This window comes from Planococcus citri, chromosome 4 (assembly GCF_950023065.1).
Source record: "Planococcus citri chromosome 4, ihPlaCitr1.1, whole genome shotgun sequence".
Lineage (NCBI taxonomy): Eukaryota > Metazoa > Arthropoda > Insecta > Hemiptera > Pseudococcidae > Planococcus > Planococcus citri.
In genome coordinates, this window is record NC_088680.1 from 37,985,485 (window position 1) to 38,006,228 (window position 20,744).

The 20,744-nt window shown below is 32.9% G+C and overlaps 2 protein-coding genes and 1 long non-coding RNA gene across 5 annotated transcripts; 1 reads left to right on the forward strand and 2 right to left on the reverse strand.

The window, feature by feature from the left end:
* Positions 1–1,545: 1,545 nt before the first annotated feature.
* LOC135845067 (uncharacterized) lies at positions 1,546–9,279 on the reverse strand. Of its 2 annotated transcripts, none has more exons than XM_065363532.1 (2): positions 9,179–9,279; positions 1,546–3,737 (listed from the first exon to the last, which is right to left on the reverse strand). In XM_065363532.1, the coding sequence occupies exon 2, from the start codon at positions 3,726–3,728 to the stop codon at positions 1,641–1,643; it is 2,088 nt and encodes a 695-aa protein (XP_065219604.1). In that variant the 5' UTR covers positions 3,729–3,737; positions 9,179–9,279; the 3' UTR covers positions 1,546–1,640. The 2 variants fall into 2 exon arrangements, with proteins under 2 accessions (XP_065219604.1, XP_065219603.1); XM_065363531.1 differs by lacking the exon at positions 9,179–9,279 and adding an exon at positions 7,520–7,816.
* Positions 9,280–9,818: 539 nt separating this feature from the next.
* Positions 9,819–11,946, reverse strand: LOC135845071 (uncharacterized). Its single transcript, XR_010558696.1, has 2 exons — positions 11,279–11,946; positions 9,819–11,038 (listed from the first exon to the last, which is right to left on the reverse strand). It is a non-coding gene; the product is annotated as an uncharacterized LOC135845071 (long non-coding RNA).
* Positions 11,947–14,010: 2,064 nt separating this feature from the next.
* Positions 14,011–15,854, forward strand: LOC135844544 (trigger factor-like). 2 transcript variants are annotated; one of them, XM_065362764.1, is made up of 5 exons: positions 14,011–14,163; positions 14,251–14,319; positions 14,402–14,476; positions 14,719–14,814; positions 14,896–15,854. In XM_065362764.1, the coding sequence occupies exons 2-5, from the start codon at positions 14,271–14,273 to the stop codon at positions 15,735–15,737; spliced, it is 1,062 nt and encodes a 353-aa protein (XP_065218836.1). In that variant the 5' UTR covers positions 14,011–14,163; positions 14,251–14,270; the 3' UTR covers positions 15,738–15,854. The 2 variants fall into 2 exon arrangements, with proteins under 2 accessions (XP_065218836.1, XP_065218835.1); XM_065362763.1 differs by having other exon boundaries at positions 14,012–14,163; positions 14,893–15,854.
* Positions 15,855–20,744: the final 4,890 nt, after the last annotated feature.

Below are 20,744 nucleotides of genomic sequence, written 5' to 3' on the forward strand. Positions count from 1 at the left end.
ATGATGTAAGTGTTCGCGATGGAAATCATAAGCAATCGGAATATCTTCAAATATATCATAATTATGGCGATCCAGCCAACGATCAATTTCTTTTTCAATTACATCTACATGGGTTTTGATAATTTGTATGATACGTGGTGGCGTATTCAAATAGTTAATGAGATCAGTATTCAAATTACTACATTCGTCTGATGAACTTGCTGAAGAGCATATTGCTATTGAAATTTTGATAGCAGACATTTCTTGTAATGTGGGTAATGGTTCATGCAGCATGCCCTGGACTCCACCCGTGTTATTTGATGATCTTGATTCCATTTTGCAATTCCTAAAATTGAAATTTTTATCAGAACTATATTTTTTTTGTTTAAATTTTTTCAATATTCATTTTTAAAAATAAGATGGGAAAGTATAATTTTTGTAATTTTCATTTCCAATCCTAATAAAATCATTATTAAAGAATATGCCACGCAATAACGATCGTAAAAAGCAATTCCATTAGGGAAGAATAAGAGATAGGGATGTGATCGCCTGAAGATTCACAGGAGTCTCAATGGTCCTCAGTGTTTTCCCCTCCTCTACACCAATGAATATATGTACCTCGAAACCTCCATATTTAGAAAATTGAGTTCCTCAAAAAATTGCATGGGAAGATTTTTACACGGAGAATGGAGATGAATACTTACGTGGGAAGAGTTTTACGTGCGAAGAATTTCACACAATGGATTTTCTCGAATGTGCTTGGATGTTTTTCTAATTTTGTGTTTGGTTATGTAGTTGTACTTTATGAATATCCAACAAAAGTATCAGCAATAGGTAATCTAGTAAATTCACACTCTTATAAGTGTTAAATTTCATCTTCACCCTCATTTACAGCACATTTTTTTTTGAAAACTAAATAAACTTCAAATCCCCTGAAGGCTCCAAAACGGTTTGAAATCATTACCTGCCAATCAACTCGCCAGGTCGAAAACAATGTATGTACAGAGGTGGCAACTTGAATTTTCCCCTTGTGTAGCATAAAAACTTTGACTTTTCAGTTGAGAAATTTTTTTTAGAATGTCCAAAATTATTTCATTGACTAGTTGCACCTTTCATTTTTGTGCCATGTGTAGCATGCTACGCCGTTTTTTCATGTGAAATAGGCTAATTTCGAATGCTCAAAAATTCGCCAACAATATAAAAAGAACTTTGACGCTTGAAATTTTCGTTGGTGACGTATTCTGACCCACTTTCAATCCCCTTTTCATATGTATAATGGTCACTTTGTAATATTAATAATGATTAATTGCGATTAACTTTCATTTTTTCACTGTTTCATACATTTTTCTTTCTTAAATAATTTTTTTTTTTCTTCAAATTGACCAGATTCAAAAGCAAACTTCATAGGTATTTTCAATGCATTCACAAAAGAATTCTAGATTTAGGCAAAGTGAAAAAGAAAAAAAACTTCAAACACAATCGATACTCTCCTCCAGCTTTCAAAGCAATCTCGAGCATTCAAATAAGTATGTTTAATAAATGCACAAAAAGAGAAATAGGTTGAAATTAAGAATCGATGAAAAATTTACTCAAAAAAAAAATACATCTTAATAGATATTAAATGGTACGTAGGTATTGAACGACGGGTAAAAAAATCGAATTTAAATCATTTTCGAAACCTTCTCGTCGCTAAATTTGGATTTGAATTCGGAAATTTGTTGCTGATCGTTATCCAAAAACCAGGTCAACAAAATCGTAGTATACTGCTCTTCTCTTCTGGCAATCGAAGCTTCAATAATTTCCACATCTTTGAAGGCGAAAATTCGTCGTAATTTATACTCCTTCACAAATTGAGGCTCTACCAGGCACCATTTCAAGAATTTATCCATCACTTGGAGCATATTCACGTTGAACTCGTCCTCATAAATATACCTCATCAGCATTATCTCCATGATTTTATCAAAAATCTCGTCCACAGGCAACGTCGTCTTGAATTGTTTGATCTTATCTTCATCGCACAAACACCAGCTAGAAAATTCTTTCCAGTACGTTTCATCGAATGATTTCCAATAATATCCATCCATAAGTACATCTCGAAATTTACGCAATAACGTCTCTTTCAATTCGGTCATCTCGTGGTTATTTAAAAATTGATTTGTGATCTCGATCAATTGCTGTAACAAATCGAGGTTCGTCCAGTCGTAAAAACAACTCATTCCAGATGATAGAATCAATTGTTTTTTAACATTCGTAGCGAACGATACATCGGAATAAACATCATCGACCAATTTCTCAAGCTCAGACCATCTGCTGGGTTTAAAAATGAACACAGAATCGGTTTTATTCGATTCTAGAATTTGTTTCTTGAAATTTATCATCGTAGACTCGTCGGGGGAGTAAAATTCGACGAATTTATTTAAATATTGGAACTCTCCGTTTTCGAATAATCGATTGCAATGATTTCTGACGATGGTTGATTTCATCATTTGTTTCTTAAACTGCGTGATTTCATCGTCGTCTGGTATACAAAGCTTGATGATTTTACCAACTTCGGAAAAATGATCATTAACCATTAAATTATCACCGTGTTCCAATATAATATCCTTTCTGTAGCTGGGCGACGAATAAGACAACGTAGCCATCAAGAATCTCAAACTATGAGGTAGGGAGCAAAACGTAGGCATGAAATAATACTTTATAAGTACCTCTTTCCTCTCATTGAGTAAGTATCTCTTCTGATGATCGTAGGCTGATTCCCACAACTTGACCATCACAGGTATATAATCCTCGTTGAAAAGCCTCTCATCTAATATCTTCTCCACCAGCGACGCAAACTGTTCACCGGTCATCGAATTCTTGATCCGGGTCCATATTGCAAACGCTGTCTCAGGCTCGGATAAACGAGTCCAAAAATTCACTATGATATCGACTGGTATCTTGAGAAGAATTTCACGTAACTGCGATTCGTTCATTTTAGCCAGCAAACGTTTCTGGAACCGGATAGTGGGCCATTTGGTCAACAACTCGATTGTCTTCGTGATTTGATCTGGTTCACTCAAACGATCCCAAAAATACTCGATAGCGTACCAATTATCAACTTCGTTCTGACTCACCATAATGAAACTGGCCAACGATTCGGACGAATCACTAGTTGGTAATTTATGTAGCTCGTTATTCAAGTAATTCATCCAATAAAACGTAAGAGGGCTGTTGTCGTAATCAATTTCTTCGAAAAAACTGTCGAGTTCGAAATCTGGAGACAGGGTTTTTATTTCATCTTCTAAACAATATTTACACATGATTCCGAATTTCTCCACGTCCGTCAAGTCAGTCAATAACAGCATTTTTTGGGCGGTTTTCTTGTAATCTATTCGGCCATCCGAGTGCCAAACGCAACACTTGAGATGGGGACGACAAATGATTAATTTTTCTCGTGGTAACGTTTCGTATTTACTGTAACCGATCCAACTATCGAGTTCATTTTCGACTTTCAACAGACATTCTTTGATGAGCTCTTGGATGAGATGAGGAGAAGTAAGATGCTGTATAGATTTCTCTACTTCTTCGCGATATTTTTCGTTAAGCGAGTCGCCCAGTTCATCTTCTTCTTCGTTGAATGTCCCATTGAAGAAGAAATTATACCATAAGGAAATAGCTATTTTCATAGAAGATATTTCTTGTGCTGTTGGTAGGGTTTCATTGAACAGCAGATGAATTCCTTGCAAATCAATCGGCGGCGAGGCGCTCATTTTGAATACCTGAAAATCGAAATTCGAATTCAGATTTCGAAAATGGATCTTAGCTCGAGCAAAATCGTATAAAACGAAGGTATACGCGAGAAATACTCTTTATTCCATCGCTTGTCCTCATATAAGTAGGCTGTTAATTTTTCAAAAGCCACGAGAAAATAAATTTATCTTATCAAAAAAGGAAGTAGGTACAGGTAGGTAATGAAAAAATGAACAAAAATTCTGAATGCTGAAAAATTTATACCTAATCTTTCAGCAGGGAACCTTTCAAACTAGCACTCTCCGATTTGAACGAAATCAAATTAGATTGAAAGACCAGACTCTAAAATCCCTATTACCAAAATTTCAGGTCCTGAAATTTATTTTTGGATTTTTAACGAATTTTTGAAAATTCAATAAAGTTTGGAAAAAATATTTTTAAGACGATTTGCTTCAATTTAACTCTCAAACGTCAACAACTGCGTGAGTTTTAAGCCATTCCCGAACCTCCGACGATTTTTCAATCTTCTCTAGAAATTTCAAATCGCCCGGAAATTAAGAAAATTGTCACCAAGCCGATGTAGAAGCTCTGGACAGGAATTTTTTGGCCGAAAATCACTACCTTTTCACTACCTTTCAAAATATTTTTAACCCCCCCCCCCCCCCACCAAGAACGATTTTTCATTTTTTTTTTGTTTTGGTTTGAACTAGGTACATAATGTAGTCGTTTTTTACATTAGAGTAAGTACACGTTTTCATCAATTTTAAATCAATGCAATGATTTTATAACCATTGCTACATTTATTCAAGTGTTATAATTTCTCATGTATACATGATAAAAATACAAAATGAGCGAACTCGAAAAATTAACAAATCAACTATTTCAAGAATAAAATTCTTTCAAATATGAGAGAGGAAGGATTTTTTCAAATTTTTAGCAGTGATTTTTCGGGGTGTCTAGTCCAACAAAATTTCAAAATAAGAAATCAGGGCTTTAGCAGGATATTTTTTAAACACATGGGATTTTTCAAGAGGGGGAGGGGGTGGATGAGGCAAAATTTTACATTAACATTTTTCGCTTATCCGATGTCTTCAAACATCTCATGATTTTTTTCTAGCAAGCGGATGTCGAGAATATAATTTTGTCATTTCATTTTTTGATTTTATTTTCACCTTTAAGGTTCTTGTTACTGTAATAAAATTGGGCGAATAAAGAACTTTTTTCGAAATAAAAAATAAAAAAAAAATTATGGAAAATTTGAACAAAATTTGGAAAAAAATATACCAATTTTTCGAAAAAGCTATAGAAAATTAGTATTTTGAGGGGTATAGAAACGTTTTTTTCTTGGGTGAGGGGTGACAAATGAAAAAGTTTATTATTTTTGCTTCAAAATTTTAAAACTAGAATGATTATTAAAAAAAAAAAATTCAAACTTAAAAAAAAGTAAATGAGCCCGATTGAAGCGAGGCCAAGAAAGCTTTCAAAAATTCATGTTTCAAGAAGTAAAAAAAAAGTTGTTTTGATGAAGGTAAGTGATTTTTTTTCTGATTGAAACTTCGAACATTTCTTGAATTTGAACAGTAAGTTTTTTATATTGAAAAAGAAGAGCAAATAGCCCGAGCGAAGCGAAGGCCAAGGATTTCAAAAATAATTAATTCAAGTCCAAAAAAAATCAACAAATGAGCCATTTTCTACAAAATTTTTCTTGTGTGGAAAATCGGATTTTCCGTTTTTTTTTTTTTTCATTTTTACTACTTTCACTACCGACTTTCAAAATCACTACTTTTTCACTACTTTCACTACTTTCACTACCTGGTAGACACAGACACCCTGTCTGGAAAATGAGGGAATCGAAAAGTAAAACAACACACCATTTTCGTGAGAAAAATCAGTTTTTCGACTATCTTTGATGTTACTGAACTTCAAGTCGACCCTTATTTTAAAAAGGAAAATTTTCACTACTTTTTAGTCAAAACTACCAAGAATATTACAAAGTATACTTTTTCAATACAGACTTTCAAAATCACTACTTTTTCACTACTTTGGGGATTACCGCGAAATTCCACGAGTGCCTGTTCAAAAGTGAATTTTTGATCAATTTGTAAATTCTTTTCTAGAATAAGTGAAAAAAAACAAAATTTTAAAAAAAAGTAGGTAAGTACATATTATGTAACAAGTGTGTTTTTTTGGCAAGAGATACATAGACCTTCCATTATTCAATAAAAATGATGGTGAAATTATGCTCTAGCGAAAATTTAGTAAAATGAATTATGTAGTTGGAAATGTTTTTAAAAAATCGCTCATTTTGCATGTTTTCATAACGAATCTGGCCGGTTGAAAGACCAGTAACGTTTAAAACGACATTTAACACAGTAACTACGTTCTAAACGTCGAGAAAAAACAGATGCTCTGTTCAAAACTTTTCTTTTCTTTCTGTTTTAAACATGAGTTTTTTCAACTCCGATTTCCTGAAGAAAAAAAAGTCATTTTAATAGCTTTTTTTGAAAGAAAAAAAAGAAAAAATCAAATTCTTCAAAATTCTTTTAAATTGTATTTTTTTATACTTTTTTTCTTTTTTTGGACGAATTAAACATTACCTTCAATAAAATGTAATGAAACTTGATTTCACATTTTTCTATCTTTAATGTTTAATTTAAAACTGTTTCAAATGTGTTTAAAACCATTTTTAATTCATCTTAAATTCATTTTAAAAATAAGGGAATCCAATAATTCAAATAAAACCGTGTTTAAAACAAAAATAAAATAAACCTTCTTTTTTAGCAAATGTAGGTACGTGGCGGTAGGGAAATTTTCGTCTGGGGTTGGTGCAGAGGGGAAACGTGCGACAAGCTCGAATCATCCGCTCGAGGGGGTTTGATGCAATCAGACACCTTTACTCTTTTAAAAGGTCTATGGATGCAAGCTGTTTTCAGCGAACACCGGTGTCGATTACTTCAACTCTCCCCTAAATATTACACGAGGCAAATAAACGCGCCAAAAATCAAAGACCTGGTCAGACTCAAACCTCGTATTTTCCCCCCAATTTATCAAGTTTTGTTTCGCATTTTGTAAAAATGTTTTGGTTGAAAATGTACGAGTATAAAAATTAACTTGAACCTCCTGAATGAAGTGAGAAGGCACAAAAAACTTTGAACAACTTTCACTTTCATTCTTCAAGATATGATTGTATCTGGGCAAATACATAGGTACATGTAATTTTAGAGCCACTGAATGCAATCAATATTTTAGAATTTCCAACTTTTTTCACCCTCACAAATTACCAAAAATAACTGTATAAAAATACAGAAGATGAACTTCGAATAATTTTGGTCGAATATTTACGAATTACGAAATAATAATTCTAAAGCCTCCTTCATAATATGTTAGCTGTGAAAAGTTACAGAAAAAAAGGCAGACAAAAGTTCGAAGTGTTTCTTTTTTTAAAAGGAATAATACTACGGAAAAAGTTCAGCAGTAAAAAGAAGCACTTTGATGTTTTGTTTACATTTTTTCGATAGATTTTCATAGCTATTATAAATGACGCTTCGGTTGCATATTTTCTCACAATGAATTAAGGAAAGAGCGAATGAATCACAATTACAAAATCGTGACTTACTGGCTCAGTGGCTACACCAAATTGGGCGTCCCTTTCCCCAACAATGAAACAAACATATTATCCCAAAAAGCAGTGGTAAGCTTAATGAAAAATCATAATGGACAAACATCTCATGATCGAAACGTATTCAACTAATATTCTACAATGGAATAAAAAAGAAAAACATGAAAATAGAAAGCAGAAACACAGACTTACTTTATCAAAATATCGTTTTCTTTGGAAAGTTTACGACGCCGGTGACAATTTTACATTCATTATACGAAAAATTAAAGATGATCATTCAATCATTGCGATGAAAGTTCAAAACACTGATATGGTGATGGTCATTGATAAGAAATTCAACTGTGAAAAGTTCTCGAGATCTTTAAAACCATTTTATTCGAATACAATAACTTTAGATTATAATAATTATTAGGTATTTATTAAAAACGAAATTAGTTTGCAAATCTTGTGTGAATTTCTCAAAAAAAAAGAAAGAAAAAAAATAATCAAAATAATGCAAAATTCTGATAAAATGATAATTGCAGCAAGATTTCAGTTTGCACATAAGTTACAGCATCCAGTAGAAATACACGAGTAAATACGGCGTATTTACATTGCATCTCAAACACTGATAATTTCGTTTTTTTAAATTTTTAAAATAAATTAAAATTTAAACTTGAGATATTAGAAATAGAATAATGATGAATTTTTTTTATTAATTTATTTTTCTGCTGAATAAGAAAATGAATCATTATCATAACCATCAATCATCACCTGCATATAGATTAACATTAACAGGTTGTTTCTTTTCAACATCTTCGATCTTCATTCGCTTGCAAAATCATTTTCAGTTTCAGGCTGATCAAAGTTTACTATTTATCAAAAATTAGGTTTAGTAAAAACTAAAAAGACGCAACCAAAATAATACCCTCGTTACATAGTAATACTTAGGTATAGGCCTTAGTACCCCCACAATACTCGTGCAACGGTGCAAGTAGGCAAGTAGTAAAATTTTCAAGTTAGGTACGTTTTTAACAAAAAAAAATTCACAGAACCGACTAGGTACCTTATTTCTCGAATCAGTTTTACCCCAATTCCATAAAATATAATCGTTCCATTTTCCAGTGATCATTTAGGCTACAATTCACATTCGAAAAAAAATCACTCCTTGTTTTTTCATCATTTTGTTACAAGTTTATCTACGTAGTACCTAATTTCTTGAATTTTTACGATTAATCCCAAACAGAATTCAATCTTTTAATTTTTTTAAATAATTTTCTTTTTTACTTTTCAAGTTTCGGAACAAATTACTCACTACAGAGTAGAAATCACTTCAAAATGAGACATTTATTCAATTTTTAAATTTACCTAATCATTTCTAATTCTAGTTTTTCAAAATATTAGGAATCAACCGAATAGTTACGTAATAAGTAAGTGAGCTAAAAAAAGCTTTAAATCAAATTAATACTAAAGTAGCCTACATAAGAGGATCTCTCAAGATTGGAAAAATTTAAACACATTTTTTCATACCTTATTTATTACTATCATCATCAAAAAAAAAATCAATTTTATCGAATATCATCTTTACTCAAATACATATTTAGTTCACGTTCTTGAAAAAATACCTATTCACGTTTTATTTTGATCAATTAATTTCATTAAAAGGTGATGATATTTGTAATTTAATTTTACTTTAAAACAATTATAATTTAAAAAAAAGGAAATGTTATTAGGTAAGGCACCTAAGAATATTTTATCACTCATTATTATTTTTATTTTTAAATCAACTCGATTAACTTGAATAAAACATTCGTCGTCATTGTTACTTGAATTACTTCAGTGAATGAATTAAAAATTTATTTTTCGACTTACGAGTATCTGATTCGATGTGGAAATCCAAAGGATACGAACACATCTCTGCTAAGGCAACGAAATGACCAACCAATTCACATCACTGGACGCCATACACCAACTGAACAAACACATCGAATGATTGAAATCCTAGGCTGTAATGTAACTTGTATGGTAACCGAACACTTCCCTCTTTTCATTGGTATACAAATAATGTAATCTTGGTAATTGGTTATTCACATTTCGCAATCGCAATTTTGCCAGACTCCAGCATTCCCACTACAATTGTATAGGTTTAGGACCCTTCTTTTATTCAAGCAATCTCTGTCCAGCAATATATTGTTATCCTTCGCTTTAAGTACATTCTGTACATTCCCTATTAACGGTTTTTCGAGTTTCGACTTCCAACCAAGATAATATCTATTCGTATTCGACTGAATTGACATTTATATGCTCCGTCCTCCGTTACGCCACCCAGTAAGATGAGATAACTTACGTAAACGAAGAGGGTGAATTTTACGCGACCACCGGACAGCAAACACATCACAACATAGATTGACAAACAAATGAGATCTCTATACCCATCCGAAATTTCTATCTGGTGGACTGATCTACAAAAAAGATGAATCTCTCAGCAATGAAAATTAAATCCAGGTAGAAAAATATTCAACGAATGATTTTATTGGTTTACTTTTTGTGACCATTTTTTATGAGTAAAGTTAACTAGTAGGTATCACATTATTTTTGTCATCAAGTATCAAGTTGAGCGAAAAATGAAATTTCACCCTTTATGTAGAGCATAAAAAGCTATTAACACTAAACAGAAGGTAGTTCAATATTTTTTTAGTAAGTAATGATTGAAAAAGCAACATGAAAAACTAGCCTCATTCACTTGTTCTAGAAACACACAATACATATGTTAGGTATAAGCACGTACATACCTACATACCTAATTCAAAAATCATCACACTAATGATTTAATAATATCCAATAAGCTGTACAGACTTATAACCTATGTACATGAATGATGAATAATAATAAATAAATGGCATCTACCCAGTTCCAGTTCCTATTAAACCCTAAATCAAAAATAGACCTACCTAATAAAAATGAATATCAGATACCTAGCCTGGTCTTTCAAACCCTTAACAATTTTTAAAAAAACTAAACAAGAACACAACACATACCACACGCATTTTTTGAAACAAAGCTTCAGTCATTGACGTCTCTTCAATAACACCGATACGCCAAAAAATCTCTAATTTGAATAGTGGACATAGGTACTGTTTTTATGACATCCGCTCAGCATTCTAGATGGAAATTTCCAAGAGGGTGCGAAAAATGAAAATCCTCAAAATCAGAATTTTAATCTAGCAGCATTCCGATCGTGTAGATACGAGAACCATCATCCAACTAGTCATTTACGTATTTCAAAGGTACGCCATTAATTACGGTAATCGAACCATCAAAAACACGCATCATAGTTCCGCTTATAGAATTATTCTTAGTCGACTCGCAATCAGCTATCGATATCCGCAGCTGACACCTGATTAGTTTTATATAAAAATCAATTATCTTCGCAATAGATTTTGGAATTGGAACATGTAACATACAAGTGCAGCTGAATTCTAGCTTATATATTTCGACTGTTGGGCATGCGTTCATGGTATTTTTATGCATATGCAAGCAATACCGACACCAACACATTATAGCCAATTTTGCACCGGCCATTGCCATCAATGATTCTGGAGTTGAGTTGAAAACGATTACATTTTTCTTACTATCATCCACGATTGACATCGTGGCTACCTTCTTGACCAAGGAAACCATTTTTTTTTTGATCAGGGAAGTATTCACGAATATTCGCAGCAAATGAGAATTCTGAAAAATATACGACTGTATTAGAAGATACCTACGTTTTTCAAGAAATTTACAAGGTTTCACCAATTCACTAGTCACATTGAATGAATACTTAAGCGAAGCAAGACGAAAAAGAATTTATGTTCTACTTTCATGGGAATGAAAAAAAAAAAAAAATGCAACTAGACATGCTTTACGTTAAAAGGAGGGAACATAAAATTAAAAAATAAAATTCAACTTAAAGTAGGTACATCAACTCACCAAATACTGTATCTAATATTAAATTCTGAATCTTCACCAAACGAAAGTCCTATGCAGTTATTGAGAATAATCAGAAAACACGAAGCACTCAAAATATGTACATTTAATGATAGTCGACTAAGACGTACTGGTAAACTGAAACTGAGGACAGAAGCAGATCTCGACCTAACCATATCGAGCCCAATGGTCGATGATTGTATTCATATCAAGTAAAATTTGACTTGCAGCAGACAGTACCGTAGACTAGAGACTAGACTAGACTAGACTAATTACAACACAAAAGAAGAACAACAGTCATTTCCCACTAAACCTTTTATACACCTCGTTTCAGATGTGTCGATGTTTTTATTGTTAACAGGAAGCAAACAAACAGGAAACTACGTATGGTCAAATTGGTCAATGGTTCTTCTTCATCTGCATTGAATGAAGTAACAGTAACAGAAAAAACGACGTGTTTCAGACCAAAATTTCTATAATAAGACGTAGCTAAGTAGGTAGAGGAACCATTATTTTCTTCCTGTACCTAATTATCAAGAAATTTTACATTTTAAATACAAAATGGGTTTTCATAGAAATTACATTGTTCCCTGATGGTAGGTACCTACCTACAGAATATTACAAGTAGATCTGACAAATGTAATTTTAATGATAGGTACGGAACTCCCACTCAACCTTCCCTCATATCCCCCCTCCCTAGCACCTTGCTAGTATAAATATGCGAAACCTTTTTTTTTTTCAGCAATTTATGGCAATTTATGGTGAATAAAGTGAGACTTCTACGCAATTTTTGAAGAATAAGTTGAACTTTTTAGAATTATTTTGCAAAAAAGTGAACATTTCTGGTCAAAATAATGAGAAGTCTGAAATTTATTGGAAATTTCTGACAAAACAGCAAAACTTTTAAAGAAATTAATTGGTAAAATTTTTTTTGCAAGTCTTGGCAAAAAGGGACAGTTTTTAAAATTATTGGCAATTTTGATAAAAGGCGAAATTTTTGCTACTTACGTATTATTGGCACAAAGCAAGAAATCGACAATTTATTTCAGCACAAGAAAAAAATTCGTAAAAAAATTAATATGCCATTCAAGAAAAATTCTCAACATTTTAATTTTCAATTTCCTCTCTCTTTATTCCATTTTTAAAACGAAATGACAGATAACATTGCAGAGTAGAGATAAAGATGAGGAAATGTTTACCTATTAAACTGCACTATTCAAAATCAAATAATGCGGATGAAATGAAGATCTCATAGTATTGTTTATTTTGAATTATAATTTGAAACACTATACGAATTCGAGCATTGTACAATTTAGTTGACAATCAAAAATGGGCCTAGTGGCAGAATTACATGCACCCATAGAAGATGCAATTCTCACCATAAAGCAATCGAAGAACTTTGACAAAATTTAGTATGAAACTGGAGACCTTCATTTTGAGTTGGAGGTCACTCTGATTTTTTTTTAGCTATGGTGGTGCCCTTGGAGAAGAGATATGGGCCCTCTAAGAGGGGAAATTTTCCAACAAAAAAAAAAAAATAGAAATCGTGTTTCTTTTTTGATCTAGACCTCATCCAACCTGTTTTGGAGAAAATGGCCCTGCAGTTTCAAGCGACTGTATTTCAGATTCTGCAACGACCTAGGTCATTGCCATTGAAATTCAAGATCACTTCCCAGGGCAAAATTGTTTTTTGAACATATTTATTTCTCATATACTATTTTGCATACCTAATTATGCTAAAACATCAAAAGATATCATTTCTAAAACAACAAAATTTGGCTATGGGCCTCAAAATTTTACATGGAGTCTCCGACTTAAAGTAGGTATACTTCCTAGAGGAACCGTATTTTCTATACAAAAATTGTAAATGGGACATCATAAAAAATTATTTCAACTTTTTTCTTCAATTTTCATTCTGGATTTCAAAATATGAAATCATCAATCATCATGGACAATAATGAGGGCTTGAGTCAAAGTCCAGAAATTTTTTCCATGATTTTTTAACATCAGCGTACAATTTTTTTTCAAATCCCCCATTTTCAAAAAAAAAAAGTAATGGACGACCCATCCTACTCAAACTTTGCTCCTTCACATTCCCAAAAAATCAAAAATTTACTAGGTAACATACCTTTACGTGATACACAAAGACAAAAATGACCCTTACCTGCCAGATTGGGGTGTTGATTCATCTGAAACAAAAAAATCAATGTTCAAAGTTAGTGAACATGTTTCGGTATTTTTTATCCATTTACTTTCGTCAATAATACATATATGTATCACGTAAGTATCACATGACCACAAGACAGGTTTTTTAAAATCATTATTGAACAACATTTTTCCCTTTCCTTAGTCATGTTTCCTCGTAATTTTATTATCGAAGTACACAACATTACGTCTTTAAAGGAATTTCAGGTTGTTTCAAACTTGAAGACTTCTGCATAGGGCTGAACATTCCTCTGATATAAAACTATTAGAATAATCAGAAGTTTTGTGGGATTTTGAGGCAAAAAGATATCTTTAATGGAGCCCATAATATTTCCCTCTCCTCCCCTACTGCGACAGCTTGTGTAAAAATTCAACTTGGTTGGAGGTAGAATTTGCAGCTTTATGAACATTTGATTGCACAAAGCAACGTGCATTATTTACTAATGAACATACAAACCGTAGACCTACTAATGAACACGCTTACCTCACAAATTGGAAAAACATTCATCATCGACAATCAAGGAAAAAATATTGATGAAGAGCACTTGGTTAACACTTGCGTATGAAGAAAACGAACAACGTTTTAGAGCGTAATATAAATTCTCAGTTTTGCCTGTTTTATGCCTCAAATTCATAAAAACTTTTCGCGAACGATTTACCCACAATTCAAGTTCATATTCGAAGTAAGTAGCAAAAAAATACCTTCATATAGAATAATGAAATCATTTCCGAGCAAAACGTTATCAATTTGTTTCAAAATGATGTTACAGGAGTTTGATAATTTACCAGAATGACTAAATCGTACATATTTCTCGCCCTCATACTGGGCCTGGTTTTCGGTAACACACTTGCACAATTTTTTTCTTTCCTGAGTCCTGACACTATTCTCGTACTTTTTCAAAATAAATATACATTTTTTAGCTCAAACTTGTTCGGCTGGACCAGCAAGAATCTCACTATCACCCCGAGAAATAGATTCAGACGATGAAGACGCAGGTTATAACAATAATTAGCTCATTATATTGCCTTATTTTACTTCACGTCGACTTTGAATTTGTTCTTTTTGAGAAAAAAAAAAATGTTTCCGTTGGATACTATTTTAAAACCAATTTACTGATCCTGGAGAAAAAATCTCAAAAATTTACACATTTAGTCTTCATACCTACATCTTGTAATCTACAAGAAACTTACAAATTATTGTTCTTTATCGATGTACCGTTTCTCAAACTTGAATTCAGATGAAGATGCCGATTCCGAAGATGCCGATTCCGAAGATGAAGACGATGACGACCTTGAAGACGAGGATGACGAAGAGGAAGAGGAAGAAGAGGAAGGCAAGTAAATTATCACCCACAACGCAAAATTTACACCACCTAAACCTTCTAACCAACCCTACTCATTTTTTCTTTCAGAAGAATCGAACCCAGCACCTAGCTGTCTACTATTCGGTGACCAAGCTTGCCACATCGAATGTACCGTAATAGCTCAAGCCTACAGCATCACAGCCGATGGCCACTGCGACGAGAACCAAACCTGCCAATGTCACATTACCGGAAAGGTTTCCTTCCAGAAAGCTTGGAAGAATAAATTCGATTCCGACTACGTATACAAAAAAATCAAAGAAAACGACCTGGTCCTCGAGCAAGCCCACAGAATCTTTAACTACCCACTCAGAACCGCCGAGGAATTCAAGAACCTCTTCAAGCCCATCCTCAGTCCATATCAGTTCACCAAACTTGAAACTCACGACGACAGTAAAGCTGCCGAATTCACTAAGAATGGCGAAGATAAAATAGATCAGAAAGCTGTCGAGCAATATGTCGCCAAAGAGGTCAAATCGCTTCTCGAGTCGTCAGCCAAGTCCTTATTGACAACCAAGTACCAAGATAAATTTAGGGAAGCTTTGAACGAGTCTGAAGGCAACGAAGGTACTCTGCATAATTTCACATTTAGGGTACGTCAACTGAAAAATAAAACTTTGGAGAATATTTTGAAAGAATATCTCAAGAAGAATGGCAAAGATGAACCCAAAGTCGAATCTATTGAGAAAGAAGGTCTCAGTGAAATTCTAACAAACGCTGTTATCAATGAAATCATAAAAAAGAATGACGAAAAAAATAGACCACCACCAAAGAAAACCGCCCCAGCTAAGAAAGGTGCTGCAGGTAAGAAACCTGCCACTGGCAAAAAAGCTGCCGCTCCCACAGACAAAAAACCTGCCGCAGTCAAAAAACCAGCTGGAAATAAAAAACCTTAAGCTTCGAGGTAATTTAATTAGGTACAGGCACCTACAATTTTAGATATAATTTTTCTCACAAATGATTATACGTAATCAACCAAATAAATGGATCTAGTGATTTGCATAGTTCAAAAATGTTTGTTTTCAATGTACCAATGGTGTTACAAATCTGATAAACGATCAAGGTGTAGGTACCTACTATGTACCTACACCTAATTCAAGTTACTCAAGAAAAATACGTTGACTTTTTGATTTTCTCTTACAACAGACCATTCAAGGATACAACGTGGTGACTTCTGTAATTTTCTTATTCTCAAGTTCGCATTATTCATCATCAAAAATTTTTCTAAAAATAGTGAATAGTCAGTCAAAGGTGTTTTTATGCGGAACAAAACGAAGCCATGGACCAAAAATTTTTGTTCTACTCGTTTTATGGTAATCGCCGAAGAGGAAGATTTAGGTTTGAACAAAATCAAGGTGGAAGTAGATAACTAGAATGCATAAATTTTCAAGTACCAGCACGAATATTTCTTTGTATGAGATTGAGATGAGATGAAAAACCTACCAATTGAAGGCTCTCTTTAAAAACCTATACCTATAATTCACTTTTTTTTTTAGAAGTCATATATTTTCATAATTTTTTAAAAATCTTTCAACTAAATTTCCATCCCCTTTCTCCCCAAAAATGAACAAGGTGAAATGAAAATTTTAAATTATGTACACGAAAATCTGTGCTCGATAATTTTTTGAATAATTTTTCCTGAAATTTTTAAAATTGAGCTATTTTGGGTCAAATTATGAGATTTTTACTATTTTGAAATCGTGAAAACGTTATTTGAACGTCTTTCCGAAGAGTTACGTAAATCTCAGAATTTGACCCAAAATACTCAATTTCAAAATTGCAGGAAAAATCATTTGAAAAATTATTGAGCATTTGCTAGCGTGTTTCAAATGTAAATTCTTCGATTTATTTGAAAAAATATGCATAAACGCCTTTTTTTAGGGGTCCCTAAAATGAGGGGCTCTAAAAAAAGGATTCAAAATTACAAATATACAGGGATCCTAATTCAACATTTTCATCTAGATTATTTATTGAATAATATGTATCTCAAAACGTTAAGTTTGGCGGAAATAGCAGGTTTATAGTTTTCCAGGGGTTCTCAAAATATCGAAATTACGAAAAATCGGGAAAATTCGATTTTTGAGTACCAGCGCAAAATTTTGTTGAGCTCCAAATTTGGCTGGATGGAGGTCTTTCAGATACTAATAAACTGTAAAAAGCTTTTTAGCGGGGCTCAAACGGGTAGGTTCAATATTGTGGTTCCAAAATTTTCCAAAAATCAAAACCCGTAATTTTTGCACCCGAGGGTCGAAAATAAAAAAATCTCCTCGCATAACGTTTATCGGGTTCAAACAGATATTTTACGCGAAACAAGATTTTGAAAATAATATTCAGTGGTTCCTAAAATTCTTTTTTTATTCACAACTTTGGGAACCCCTGGAGCCCAAAAAATGATCATTTTGGGTTAACTAACCACGGATTCGTATTTGGGACATTTATTACAACATTTTAAGAATGGTCGAGTCGATAATTAGCTGGGGCCAAAAAATGGCCTTATTGCAACTCCTCCTTTAGTACTTTTCTCCTCAACATTTTACACTTTCACCCTCCATTCAGAATTTTGATTTTTCGAAAAAGGCATTAATTTTCTTGAATGATATAGAATTAAAAGAAGACAATTTAAAAACATTTCGACCTTTTCCCCAAAAATTTGAAATATCTATCTGGAAAAATTACCGCGGGTTTCCATTGTTTTAATCAAACTGCAAATTTTTTCAAATCCTCTCTTTCTTTCGAAATTTTGATTTTTTTCTTTGATGATGTAGAATTAAAAAAAAGCAATTAACAAAAATTTTAATACCCCACTTCCCACTTCACCATCTTTTCATGCACAACTTTCGCTTTTGGGGAGAAAAATAAAACTAGAACTTTCTAAACAAAACATCTCTGGAAATTTGGAAAATTTTGTTCGGAAAAGCAGACGTTTAGAGATAATTTTTTATGAAAAAATTGTCAAATTTAATATCACCATGAGAAGCACAAAAATTCAAAAATTTTTATTGAATTTAGTAAGTTCATCTCCAGTACGATTGATGATTCATATTTTTGTTGCAGATTATCTATCTGTGATTCTCATGTTGATTCTAGATTGTTCTAAACAATGTGTATATTTTTTGAAAACCTTTTTAAAAGAATGAAATCAGTTTAAAAAGTTGTTCTTTTATGTTTTTTAAATATTTATAGGTGAAATTCTTGAATTTTGATTCCTCGTTTGAATTTCACTTTACAAATTGAGAAACTCAGTTTGTCAGTTTGAACAAGTTTTACATTTTTAAATGTTTTTGTTTTGTTTTTTTTTGGTAGAAAAACATTATAATTCTTATAGTGAAATTTTAAAAGTTCATCTCCTCATCTTCATGCGTCAAAAGAGGGGGAAGGTTTGAAATGTCCTAAAATTTGAAAAAGAATTTGGCACCTGTTTTACTTTCCATTGATTTGCTACCGTGTTCTTTTCTTTGGCTCGAAAAGAATCACGTGGCTTCTCAAAAATGTTGAAAAAATTTAGGAGCGTTTGAGCCCTCATCTTCAGCCTATTCTCCTGCAGTTTTCAAAAATTTCGGGGTACACAACTTTCCACTCAGTTTTAGGGGAAAAAAATCAATGCGGTAGGAAAATGTTCAAAATTTGAGGAAATAGATACTGATTTTCAAAGCTCTGAGGCATTTGGCTTCCTCCCTTTTTCCCTCCTCCATTCCGCGTTCCTAAATAAAAAAAAAACTCCCAGAATCAATTCGAAAATGACCCCAGGCCACTAGATAGGAACTGGGAATATTTTTTGAACAAATATTTCTCAAAGTATTCATCATCTTCATGCCATCATGAAATCTACCATCTGAAAATAAGTAATCGTCACGTAGGTATACCTATTTTGAAAAACAGTTTAGTCATCTCGTACTTACATGTGTGTTCAGCAACGGCTGAAATTTTCATTTAAAATGAACTTGAAAATTACAGCTTTCAACGAACTTTTCAAATAAAATCAATAGTAAAAGGTGGTAGTCATATTTTACAAAAAATCAAGCCAAATTTGAAAAATGTACTTATTTCTGCATTGGAAAACAACTGGGTGAACACCTGTGCATCAACCAAGCAAAGAACATGTCAAGAACAACGATGACAAGCTCTTGCATATGTATATTGTATAAACCACATTACATAGAATTCGATGTCTTTCAATTTTTTTAGCATCAAAATTTGACGTTCTTATATGTTATACCTTAGTTATAGAATCTTTACTCGAAAAACATTTTGTGCAAAGTGCGTAAATAAATCGAACGATTATGATGAGTGGATCATTTGCTACTCTAGGCTTTATTCTAAGCTTCTTGCTGGGTAAATCTCCATTGAATAATTCCCTCTCGAAAATATTTCAAAATAAAGAGTTTCTAAACGTGTACATACTTTTTCAGTTCAGACAACGACAAAGGCATGGCAACTTCGAGAACCGTACAGGTGTAAGTAGCCTAATCATTAAATTGTATTTAATCAGTAAAAATTGTTTGTAACAATTAATCGAAATTTCGGCCACACTTTTCAAAAATCCTCCACAATTCGCGATAAAAGTTTTTATTACCTGAAGGCACATTATGATTATTATTTTTTTGCTTTGCAGTTGACATCAATTCATCACTAGGCTGCGTACTATTCGGTAACACCGGTTGCAAAATTGAATGCTCCATCACCCATGAACTCTTTGGCTACCGAACTTACGGAAAATGTATCCAAAACAACAATTGCTATTGTAAAAGATACACAAACGAGCCCATTGAGCTATACGACGCATGGAAGAAAAAATTCGACGACGATTACGTTTTTAAACAGATCATTCGTCACACGAACACCATCTTCGAAACTGCTGAAATATTGGCCGATCCTGATACAACTGGTGAAGAAAATAAAGAAAGCCTTAAATCCATACTTAGTCCATACCAATACGCTAGGCTCAAAGTCAACGATCTTAGTTTGGCGGCAAAATTCATTAAAAATGGTCGAGTCGATATAGAACCGTTTAAAAAGCATGTCTCCGAAAAGCTCGATAAAATGCTGCGATACGATTCAACTTTGTTATATATATTCTACGAAGATTACTTCAGAACTAGTTTGAATAGGATTTACGAAACAGGCACATTGCATAATTTCGCTTATAAAGTAGGCCGATTGCAGAACGCAAATGTGGAAAAAATTTTCAACGAATACCTGAAGCAGAATAACATTGATAAACCGGAAGTCAACTTGAAAGAAAAACCACTTGTCATGGAAGTGCTTCATTACACAATTATAAACGAGATGATTAAACGAAACGATGCCACTGAGAAGTCCTGGTGGCAGAAGTATTGGTATTAAAAATTTTATCTGGGACGTAAAAGATACTTATCTATTTACTGATCGTACAATATTAAAGAAGAATGAAGATGAATTTGTATTTTAAAATAATTTTGTCAAAAATCATCCTAATCCATCGATATCACCATAATGCTGTTTATTTATCAGATTATAACTAGTCTTCCCCTCTACCTATTTCTATTGATGTGAAATAAATAGATATCTAATCATTCATGGTGTCTGGCTGTCTGATTTCGTTACATAAAATACTTCGAAGTTCTGCTGAGGACAAATTTTTTGATTCAACTTTCAACTAAGGAAATTTCCAAACGAATTCAAAAATATTCGGACTGAGCAAGAGAGAATTAAAAACGGTCTCATAATACACAATCCACAATCCACGAGAATTTCAGCTGCTGAAATTCATTTTTAGAACTTGGCTTAAGGATTGTTCAACATGAGAAAAATTAAAATTTGACCAAATTGACGTCTGAATGCTGAAATTTAATTTACACCCTATTTTCGACCTCCTGAGTCGATTGGAAATGGTTTCTTGCTGTTCAGCAGCCTCCAGCAGATTC

Bases quoted from the DNA above. Each gene is read 5' to 3' on its own strand.
- LOC135845067 (XM_065363532.1), bottom strand. From the start codon at position 3,728: ATGAGCGCCTCGCCGCCGATTGATTTGCAAGGAATTCATCTGCTGTTC.
- LOC135844544 (XM_065362763.1), top strand. From the start codon at position 14,271: ATGACTAAATCGTACATATTTCTCGCCCTCATACTGGGCCTGGTTTTC. The intron at 14,477-14,718 runs GTTATAACAATA...ACTTGAATTCAG, and splicing joins TTCAGACGATGAAGACGCAG to ATGAAGATGCCGATTCCGAA. The intron at 14,815-14,892 runs GCAAGTAAATTA...TTTTTCTTTCAG, and splicing joins GGAAGAGGAAGAAGAGGAAG to AAGAATCGAACCCAGCACCT.